This window comes from Scyliorhinus canicula, chromosome 7, assembly GCF_902713615.1.
Source record: "Scyliorhinus canicula chromosome 7, sScyCan1.1, whole genome shotgun sequence".
NCBI classification, from domain to species: Eukaryota; Metazoa; Chordata; class Chondrichthyes; order Carcharhiniformes; family Scyliorhinidae; genus Scyliorhinus; species Scyliorhinus canicula.
The window spans coordinates 118,538,924-118,550,936 of NC_052152.1; the positions used below are offsets into that span (position 1 = coordinate 118,538,924).

Consider the following 12,013-nt stretch of genomic DNA (forward strand, 5'->3'; position numbering starts at 1 on the left):
CAGTAATTTGCTTTTATTTAGAAGTTTACTTGCCTGTTTTGGTAAAAGTACAACTGCAATCAAACGCCAACCTAGATTATGTTTTCAAGTCTCTGTAATGAGACTGACCATAATTTGTAGTGACAATATAAAAGGTTTGTGGGCAAGAATTATGCACATTGTACAACATTTAGTTCATGTATTTAAATACTTTACACGCGTTCTTTTCATGTGGGGAAGTTAATGAAAAATGAATTTACAAAATACAATTAGCTCACATGTAAGAAGATGAGAATGATTGTGTGCAAGTGATGATTCAGCTGCATTCTGTTGCGATTGTCTTTGGGCCACAGAGCATTCACCGTACCAGTATGTGCAGAATAATGAATATTGCTGAAGAGAGAAACATGTTGCTGAAGCTTTTCATCCTGCACTCATCAGGGAAAATACAAGAATGATAAATTTTAAACAATTACAGCAGTTTACACTACAGGAGAAAAGGGTGCTGATTGGTTGGCAAGTTAACTCTGATTAGCCTGGAAGAAGTCTTACAATACCAGGTTAAAGTCCAACATGTTTGTTTCAAACACTAGCTTTCGGAGCACTGCTCTTTCCTGAGGAAGGAGCACTTCACCTGAGGAAGGAGTTGCGCTCCGAAAGCTAGTGTTTGAAACAAACATGTTGGACTTTAACCTGGTGTTGTAAGACTTCCTACTGTGCTCACCCCAGTCCAATGCCGGCATCTCCACATCATAGCCTAGGCGTTGCCATGGAGAAGGCAATGGAGAACTGCAGGCTCACCAAGTTCCCAGGTAATTCCAAAACGCACATAGTGTAAAATGTCAAGAAAATCAAAGCTATCCTGATCAGATTGTTCTTCATTGTGTATCATGCAAACTTACAAATAGGCTGAAGGCCTCCACTTGTGGACCTGGAAAGTGCTCGGTCTACCTCAAATTACCCTGGAAAGGCAAATGATCTCAAAAATTTGATCAGGTGAAGCAAGTTGTTTCATGTTGCTACGCTGCAGTGGCAATGCAAGTGGCATTTTCCACCAATAGAATGCTACAGTCAGTCCAAAAAAATTATTCTGCCTATCATACAATTGAGCAATGTTATATGAATTTCATTGCTGATGTAATGCCAAGTACATAGATTGTATGTCCCAGCAATTGGCTGATTGAATCAAACAGCATGTTAATAATAATAATCGCTTATTGTCACAAGTAGATTCAATGAAGTTACTGTGAAAAGCCTCTAATCGCCACATTCTGGCGCCTGTTCGGGGAGGCTGGTACGAGAATTGAACCCGCGCTGCTGCTTTATTTGGCATTACAAGCTAGCTGTTTAGCCCACTGTGCTAAATGAGCCCCATGTTACTTTGGTTGTACATAATAAGTACAGTGTACTCAACCAGCCTTGCAAAGCAAAACATCCACTGTTAGATGAAATTCACATTTGGGCGGCACTTGCTGTACAAACCTGAGTGTGCTGATAGCTGCACTAACAATCAATTTAAGATCATCAGTCGAGCCTGTGATGTGGCTCCCATACGCTTGCTAGAAGCAACATATATTTATACAAAGGGACATGTCTCTACAAACAAAAGGAATATGCTCAAGCCTTGTGCCTTTTTTGAATACCAGGGATCCTTGGGAGTCTGTAGTTTCATGGTGTTTTCTCCAGGGTAACACCTCGGCCATACCAAGTCAACTTACCATCCACTCAGCACCCTTCTCCTGCAGTATAACTTGTGATCATTTGCAATTCAGCATTCTTGTATTTATATCCTAATCAGTGCAAGATGACAAGCTTCGGGAACATGTTTCCCTCAGCGATATTCAAGGTCAGCACCACCAAGTAATTGTTAGAATACTGATTCATGATCATGTCCAGTTTCTGTGGGTGCCAGCAGCCTTTGGCTATCTTTCTCAGTAGGTCATTTTATTCAGGTGCGAGGTGAGATTACAGAGGACAGGGCATCACAACAACTTATAGAAACATTTAAAATTATGAAGGGAATAGATAGGATAGATGAGGGCAGGTTGTTTCCACTGGCAGGTGAAAGCAGAACTAGGGGACATAGCCTCAAAATAAGGGGAAGTAGATTTTGGACCGAGTTTAGGAGGAACTTCTTCACCTAAAGTGTTGTGAATCTATGGAATTCCTTGCCCAGTGAAGCAGTTGAGGCTCCTTCATTAAATGTTTTTAAGGTAAAGATAGATAGTTTTTGAAGAATAAAGGGATTAAGGGTTATGGTGTTCGGGCCGGAAAGTGGAGCTGAGTCCACAAAAGATCAGCCATGATCTCATTGAATGGCGGAGCAGGCTCGAGGGGCCAGATGGCCTACTCCTGCTCCTAGTTCTTATATTCTTATGTTCTAAAATAATCTGTTTAAGATATTTTTTCATGTCAAACTCTTGCAGTTATCCCATTTGACATTTCTGATAACCTAAATAAAGGCTGATACTCATTGAAACAATAGCCCGATCTTATGGATAAAGTTGCATTCTTATATTGGAATAGCTGACCAGTTTTGACCTGAAAAATTAGAAATTATCAATTATTCATACATTAACAAAAACTAATAATGGAGTAGATCATTCTTCATTCTTACAATCTTCACACACATTCTTGACTGTTCAAAAAAAGCTCTTTGGAAAAAATAGTGTCAAGCGTCACTAAGGCACAAAAAGAGGCTATTCAACTCAGCGCGCCCATGCTGGCTCCCTAGTGTGATCTAATCAATCCCATTCCCCCATTTTGCTCTCAAAGCCCTACAAGTTTATTCCCTTCATGTTTCCATCTAATTTCTCTTTGAAATCTTTCATCGTCTCCATTCCACCACCTTCATGAACAACGAGTTCCAGGTCATTACCACTCGCTGCATTAAAATGTTCTCCCTCCCAATCCCCCATACATCTTGCCCCAAAATCTGCTCCGAGTAGTTGTATTATCAGCCTTTGTCTTTCTTATCTAAACCTGTCATCATCTTGCCCTCGTACGAACGGGATATGGCGCTCGACTCATTGATCGACAGTTCCACCGCGCCACAGCAAAAAACCGCACCGACCTCCTCAGAAGACAAACACGGGACACCACTGACAGAGTACCCTTCGTCGTCCAGTACTTTCCTGGGGCGGAGAAACTACGACATCTTCTTCGCAGCCTCCAACACATCATCAGCGAGGATGGACATCTTGCCAAGGTCATCCCCACACCCCCACTACTGGCCTTCAAACAACCGCGCAACCTCAAACAAACCATTGTTTGCAGCAAATTACCCAGCCTTCAGAACAGCAACCACAACACCACAAAACCCTGCCAGGGTAATCTCTGCAAGACATGCCAGATCATCGACATGGACACCACCATTACACGTGGAAACACCACCCACCAGGTACGCGGCGCATACTCGTGCGACTCGACCAATGTAGTCTACCTCATACGCTGCAGGAAAGGATGTCCCGAAGCGTGGTACATTGGCGAGACCATGCAGACACTGCGACAACGAATAAACGGGCATCGTGCGACTATCAACAGGCAGGACTGTTCCCTTCCAGTTGGGGAACACTTCAGCAGTCAAGGACATTCAGCCTCTGATCTCCGGGTCAGCATTCTACAAGGAGGCCTTCAGGAGACGCGACAACGCAAAATTGCTGAGCAAAAACTTATAGCTAAGTTCCGCACGCATGAATGCGGACTCAACCGGGATCTGGGATTCATGTCGCATTACATTCGGCCCCCACCAACAAGCCTGGACGTGCAGAGGCCTACCGACTGAACTGGCTTGGGACAATTCACACCTCTTTAACCTGGAGTTACCTCTCTCTCTGCATCTTTGATGATTTGATTGCCTGCAGGTGCTCGCATTCCGGGGCATCTCTGACTGTGTCTATATAAACATTTCTGGAACAAGCCTTTCCATTCACCTGAAGAAGGAGCCGTGCTCCGAAAGCTCGTGTTTGAAACAAACCTGTTGGACTTTAACCTGGTGTTGTAAGACTTCTTACTGTGCTCACCCCAGTCCAACGCCGGCATCTCCACATCATCATCTTGTGCACATCTATCAGATTTCTCCTCCATCTCCTGTGCTCTAAAATGAACAAATCTCGTTTCTCCAACCTAAGCTTGTAGTTAAAATACTACATCCTTGGAACCATTCTGCTGAATCCCCTCCACACTCTTTTAAGGACCCTCACATTCTTCCGAAAGTGCGGTGTTCAGAACTAAATGTGAGGCTCTCAGTGTGCCCTAATCAGAGCTTTATAAAGGTTCAGCATACCTACCCTGCTTTTGTTTATTTATGAAGTCCAAGAACCCACATTCTTTGCCATCTATTCTCTCAACATGTCCTGCCATCTTCAAAGATCTGTGCACATGAGCCCCAGGTCGATCTGTCCTTTAGAACTTGCTAGTCAGTCTATACTCCCTGATCCTATCTCTTTTTCCAATTTCTGTCCAATTCAATTTGCCATTTGCCTGTCCATTCTGCTAGCCTACCTATGTCTTGTAATCGATTGGTATCATTCTCATTGTTTCATATACCTCCAATTTTGGAATCAATGGCAAATTTTGAAATTTTACTATGCATTCCAATATGCAAGTCATTCATACATAATATATGCATATATGAAAAAAGAGCAGTGGTCCTGGCATTGACCCTTGGTGAGCACCATTGCCTACCACCCTCCCATCTGAAAGACAACCATGTACCACAACTCACTTTCCTGTCCTTAAACCAATTTTGTTACCAAGTCTTTTATGCGGTATTTTGTCAAACACTTACATAAAATCCAAATCGACAACATCCTTGCTTCCTGTTGATCAATCTTACTTGTTGGAGCCCCTTCGTCAGGTATTTTTTTCCTAATGTTGCTGCATCTACTAGATTTTTAAAGTAAGTTTTAGTTTAACTTCTCTGATCTGGATTGTGGTGGCAACCTGGAAAGGATGCTAAAATGTATCGATAAAAAGAGAACAAATCAAAAGTGTGTCACTGTGAGGCACCTGCCCACTTGGGAATTGTACAAGATTTAATGCAGTATGTATTCTTACAAAGGACAAATTTGTATTTGTGTAGTACCGTTAACAATCGTGGACCACCCCAAAGTGCTTTATTGTGATGTTTTTGAAGTGTAGCCACTGCTCTAATGTAAGTACATAAGGTGTCAAAGCAGACCTGAGAAACCTACTGACCCAAAAGCTAAATACTCTGAAAGCTGGAAATCTGAAATAAAAACAGAAAATGCTGAAATATTCAGCAAGTCGGGTAGCATCAGTGGAAAGAGGAACAGAGTTAACATTTCAGGGCCTTTCATCAGAACTGGAAAAAATTCTAGATGTCAGAGGCTTTAAGCAAGTGAAAGGAGAGAGGCTGGTAAAAGAACAACAAGGAACATCTGAGATAGGGTGGAAGAGAGAAGAGATTGCATGAAAAAGAGTTGACTGTGTAGAGTCAAGAAAAGATCCTGTGTGTAGAGGAAGTATGAATGGCAGAATGATGAAAAACTGCTGTCTGAAAGCAAAAATCACAAAACCAAGAGTAAAACCAAAACTAGCAAAGGAAAAAGAAACTAAATGGGTCAGAGATAACGGAATTGTTCTGGCGCAGATTTGGCCCATCGATGTCCGTACCAACTCTCTGAATGAGCAACTCGCCTCGTACCATTCTCTCGCCTTCTCCTGCTAGCTCTGCACATTCCTCCTTTTCAGATAACAGTTTAATTCCCTTTTTAATGCTTCTATTTAACCTGCCTCCACCACATTCTCAGGTAGAACAATCCAGACCCTAACCACTCGCTGTGTGAAAAAAAATTTCCTCGTATCACTATTGTTTTTTTTACGAATTACTTTAAATCTGTGCCCACTCATTCTTGATCCTTTCGCGAGTGGAAACAGTTTCTCCCTATCTACTCTGTCCAGAACCCTGATGATTTTGAATACTTTTATCAAATCTTCCCTCAAGCTTTTTTTTCTCTGAGGAAACAGTCCTAACTTCTATCTATCTTCATAACTGAAGTTTCCCATTGGAGGAACCATTCTCATGAACTTTTTCTGCACACTCTCCAATGCTTCACATTCTTCTGAAAGTGCGGTGCCCAGAACTGGACTTGGTACTCCAGCTGAAGGTGAACTGGTGACTTACCCTGTCATGGTAGTGTCCCTTCAAGAAATGTTTTTGTCTTATCACATGGCTTCAGTGTAGTCATTGTGTGGGCGGAACTGGGTTGTGTCTCTGAGAGTTTTTACTTTCGCTTTGAGTTTTGGAGCTGGTAACTTGGTATCATCTGCAAACTTTGAGATGTTACATTTTGTTTCCCTCATCCAAATCATTAATATCTGCAAACTTTGAGATGTTACATTTTGTTTCCCTCATCCAAATCATTAATATATATTGTGAATAGCTGGAGTCCCAGCACCGATCCCTGTGGTGCCCCAGTAGTTACTGCCTGCCAATTTGAAAAGGATCCATAATCCCTGCTGTTTGTTTCCTCTCTGCCAACCAGTTTTCTTTTTTTTAAAATAATTTTTATTCAAATTTTTCAACAACAAATTTTCTCCCAACAATAAAGGAAACAAGGTGTAGAAATACACAGAAAGAAGGACCCCCCCAATACAAAGCAATAAATTAATAACAATACAAAAAAGAAGAAAATAGCAAATACACCATCGCAAAACCAAACCCCCTTGACAGCCCCCTAACCCCCCCGGTTGCTGCTGAGATTGACCACCCTCTAACCCTCCGCCAGAAAATCGAGAAAGGGTTGCCACCGCCGGAAAAACCCTTGTACCGACCCCCTCAGGGCAAACTTGACCTTCTCCAGCCTGATGAACCCGGCCATGTCATTGATCCAGGCCTCCGGGCTCGGGCGCTTCGCGTCCCTCCACTGTAAGAGAATCCTACGCCGGGCTACTAGAGACGCAAAGGCCAGGGTACCGGCCTCTCTCGCCTCCTGCACTCCCGGCTCCGATGCTACCCCAAAGATCGTGTGCCCCAGCCTGGCTCCACCCTGGAACCGACCACATAGAACATAGAACAGTACAGCACAGAACAGGCCCTTCGGCCCTCGATGTTATGCCGAGCAATGATCACCCTACTTAAACCCACGTAACCCGTATACCCGTAACCCAACAATCCCCCCATTAACCTTACACTACGGGCAATTTAGCATGGCCAATCCACCTAACCCGCACATCTTTGGACTGTGGGAGGAAACCGGAGCACCCGGAGGAAACCCACGCACACACGGGGAGGACGTGCAGACTCCACACAGACAGTGACCCAGCCGGGAATCGAACCTGGGACCCTGGAGCTGTGAAGCATTGATGCTAACCACCATGCTACCGTGAGACCACCTTGGACAAAGTCCCCGCCACCCCCTTCCAAAACCCCTCCAACACCGGACACACCCATAACATGTGGGTGTGGTTCGCCGGGCCTCCCGAACACCTCCCACACCTGTCCTCTGCCCCAAAGAACCGGCTCATCCTGGCCCCCGTCATGTGCGCCCTATGCAGCACCTTCAGCTGAATTAAGCTGAGCCGTGCACAATAAGAGGACAAGTTCACCCTCGCCACGGCGTCCGCCCACGTCCCATCATCGATCTCCTCCCCTAGCTCCTCCCCCCACTTCGCTTTCAGCTCTTCCACCGAGGCCTCCTCCTCCTCCTGCATCACCTGATAAATTGCAGAGATCCTATCCTCACCGACCCACGTCCCCGAGAGCACCCTGTCCTACACCCTCCTAGGCGGCAGCAGCGGAAACTCCGCCACCTGCCGCTTGACAAACGCCCTATTCTGCATATACCTGAAAGCATTCCCGGGGGGGAGCCCTCACTTCCCCTCCAACTCCTCGAAAGTCGCAAACTTCCCATCGAGGAAACGGTCCCCCATCCGCCTGATGCCTGAACTATGCCAACTCAAAAACCCACCATCTATTCTCACTGGTGCAAACCAGGGGGCAGCACGGTAGCATGGTGGTTAGCATAAATGCTTCACAGCTCCAGGGTCCCAGGTTCGATTCCCGGCTGGGTCACTGTCTGTGTGGAGTCTGCACGTCCTCCCCGTGTGTGCGTGGGTTTCCTCCGGGTGCTCCGGTTTCCTCCCACAGTCCAAAGATGTGCGGGTTAGGTGGACTGGCCATGCTAAATTGCCCGTAGTGTCCTAAAAAATAAGGTTAATGGGGGGGTTGTTGGGTTACTGGAATAGGATGGATACGTTGGCTTGTAGGGTGATCATTGCTCGGTACAACATCGAGGGCCGAAGGGCCTGCTCTGTGCTGTACTGTTCTATGTTCTAAACCGGTGATTGCCCCGTAACGGGCCCCATACTGAGGCCTTCACTTACCCCTATGCCGCCTCCACTGCCCCCAAATTTTGAGGGACCAAAACAACACCACTACCGGACTCGTAGAGCACCTTGCCGGGGAGAGTGGTAGGTGGGCTGTCACCAATGCCTCCAAACTCGTATCCATACAGGGTGCCACCTCCAACCTCTTCCATGCGGCACCCTCCACCTCCATCACCCACCTACGAATCATTGCCACGTTCGCAGCCCAGTAATACCCACACAAGTTGGGCAACGCCAAGCCGCCTCACTCTCGGGGTCTTCTGCACCCACACGAACCCCAGAATGCTCTTATTAACCCTCTTAAAAAAGGCCGTCGGAATCAATATGTGGAGGCACTGGAAAAGAAACAAAAACCTCGGGAGCCACGTCATCTTAACTGACTGGACCCTACCCGCCAAAGAGAGTGGCAGCGCATCCCACCTCCTGAACTCCTCCTCCAACTGCTCCACCAGTCTCGAAAAGTTTAGCCTATGCAGGGCCCCCCAGCTCCTAGCTATCTGGACCCCAAGAAATCTAAAGCTCCTCTCTGCCCTCTTCAACGGGAGCTCTCCTATCTCCCTCTCCTGGTCCCCCAGGTGCAGCACAAACAGCTCACTCTTCCCCACGTTGAGCTTATAGCCCGAAAAATCCCCAAACTTCCCAAGTATCTTCAACACCTCTGGCATCCCCCCCCCGGCCAGATATGCAGTGTACAACAGCAAATCATCTGCGTACAGCGACAACTGGTGCTCCCCCCCCCCCCCACCCCGCACAATCCCCCTCCAGTTCTTCGAATCCCTCAGCGCCATGGCGATCCAGTTTTCTATCCACCTCACTACAGTTCCCCCAATCCCATGCGCTTTACTTTTACACAATAATCTCTTATGTGGGACTTTGTCAAACGCCTTCTGAAAGTCCAAATATACCACATCGACTGGCTCCCCCTTGTCAACTGTACTGGTTACATAGAACATAGAAAATACAGCATAGAACAGGCCCTTCGGCCCACAATGTTGTGCCGAACTTTTGTCCTAGATTAAGAACAAATCAATCTACGCCCCAGCATTCTGCCGTGATCCATGTACCTATCCAATAGCCGCTTGAAGGTCCCTAATGTTTCCGACTCAACTACTTCCATAGGCAGTGCTTTCCATGCCCCCACTACTCTCTGGGTAAAGAACCTACCTCTGACATCCCCCCTATATCTTCCACCATTCACCTTAAATTTATGCCCCCTTGTAATGGTTTGTTCCACCCGAGGAAAACGTCTCTGACTGTCTACTCTATCTATTCCCCTGATCATCTTATGAACCACTATCAAATCGCCCCTCATCCTTCTCTGTTCTAATGAGAAAAGGCCCAGCACCCTCAACCTTTCTGTTTCTTTCTGTAGGGGGCCGACACTTCTCTTTACCAATCTCTTTCTCTTCACATATCTATAGAAACTCTTAGTGTTAACCTTATGTTCCCTGCAAGCTTCCTTTTGTACTGTACATTCCCCTTCTTAATCAATCCCTTCGTCCTTCGCATTCTAAACTGCTCCCAATCTTCAGACCTATTATTGTTCTTGGCCAATCTGTATGCTTCTTCCTTGGATCGGATACTATTTCTAATTTCCTTTGTAAGCCATGGATTGGCCCTCTTACCCCGTTTGCTTTTCTGCCAGACAGAAATGAACAGTTGCTGTAGTTCCCCCATGCGTTCCTTGAATGTTTGTCAATGTCTATCCACTGTCATCCGTTTAAGTAACTCTCCCCAATCTATCAAGGCCAACTCATGCCTCATATCTTCATAGTTCCCTTTATTAAGATTCAGCACCCTCATCTCTCAATCAACTACTTCACTCTCCATCTTGATAAAAAATTCTATCATGTTATGGTCACTCATCCCCAAGGGGTCTCGTACAGCCAGATTAGCAATGATTCCCTTCTCATTACACAATACCAAGTCTAAGATGGCCTGCTCTCTAGTTGGTTCCTTCACAAATTGGTCAAGAAAACCATCCCGTATCCACTCCAGGAATTCCTCCTCTACGCCATTGTGGCTAAATTGATTTGCCCAATCTATGTGAAGATTAAAATCAGCCATGATCACCGATATTCCCTAATTACATGCATCTCTTATTTTGCGTTTAATGCCATTCCCAATCTCACCACTGCAGTTTGGAGGTCTATATATGACACCGACTAATGTTTTTTGCCCCATGGCATATCTCAAATCTACCCATACAGATTCCACATTGTCAGAGCTAATATCCTTTGTCACTATTGTGTTAATTTCCTCTTTAACCAACATTGCCACGCCACCACCTTTTTTTTTATTCCTGTCCTTCCAAAATACTGAAAATCCTGAGATATTCAGTTCCCATCCATGGTCACCCTGCAGCCATGTCTCCGTAATCCCAATTATATCATACCCATTTATATCTATCTGCACGATTAGTTCATCCACTTTATTGCAAATGCATCGTGCATTAAGGCACAGAGACTTTAAGTTTGTCTTTTTCACATTATTTTTCTTGCTCCCAATAATTTTCTCTCTTGCCCTGTTGAATTTCATTTCATTAATCCTTGCATAAATAAGTTTTACTATTGGGGTCTGGATGTATTTTTTTATAAACTAGACTGCTGAATATTAAATTCAGAAGTTTCCAAGAGTTTTACAGTGGTATTTTTAGATTTCTCTGCCATCTGATACAAAGCTTGTTGCTGGTGTTTATGCTCCACATGAGAATCCTCCCCATCCCACTTCATATCACCCTAGCAAGATACCCTTGTATTCCTTTTTCCCTCATGCACCTATCTAGTTTCACCTAAAGTTGATCTAAATATTTCCCCCAAATACTCCATGTGGCCGTGCGTTGGACATTCCCATCATTAAAACATTTAGTACATTTTAAGAAGATACTTTGCTAGCTCATAATCTGTCAAATGAAGCTGATAGTTGTTGGCTACTAATGTTTCTATAGGCATGGTCATCAAAAAGCACAGCTATATACTTCTCGTCATGCTATTGTACTTCTGAGTGATCAACATATGCTTTGGGTCCAATGTCTGCATCTTATCTCTGGCTGGTTGTGTGACATTAAGATTGTTGGGCACTTTCTGCGACATGGTCCCTGTGTTAAAGAGCTTCATTTTGTTTTCATCCTGAAAAGTGTGCTGTTCGAGCTGCAACTGAAGGCAGGATATTAGTGCTGGAAGGGCTGGAAAAAGCTGAACGCAATGTCTTACCCATTCTAAACAACCTGCTGGAAAACCGGGAGATGCAGCTCGAAGATGGTCGTTTCCTTATGTCTGCAGATCGCTATGACAAACTGCTGAAGGTAAAGGGGGCTTCTTTTCCATAAAATCTGGAAATATTCAGGCCTTTGGACTTTATTTAATGTTAATTTGCATTTTTATATCCAGTAACATTTAACTGAATGACATATTGATGTTTTACCCCTTTACAGCACTTTAAACTTTCTGTACTGTTTTAACTGTACTGTTCTGTTTACTGTTTGGGCAGCACGGTAGCATTGTGGATAGCGCAATTGCTTCACAGCTCCAGGGTCCCAGGTTCGATTCCGGCTTGGGTCACTGTCTGTGCGGAGTCTGCACATCCTCCCCGTGTGTGCGTGGGTTTCCTCCGGGTGCTCCGGTTTCCTCCCACAGTCCAAAGATGTGCAGGTTAGGTGCATTGGCCATGATAAATTGCCCTG

At 45.0% G+C, this 12,013-nt stretch overlaps 1 protein-coding gene across 1 annotated transcript in view; it reads left to right on the forward strand.

Moving 5' to 3' along the window:
- Nucleotides 1-12,013, forward strand: part of vwa8 (von Willebrand factor A domain containing 8) — a 489,820-nt gene that overhangs the window by 95,414 nt on the left and 382,393 nt on the right. The window contains exon 5 of the mRNA XM_038802772.1: nt 11,468-11,635. Within this exon, the coding sequence (XP_038658700.1) occupies nt 11,468-11,635 (168 nt within the window). The remainder of the gene's footprint in view (nt 1-11,467; nt 11,636-12,013) is intronic.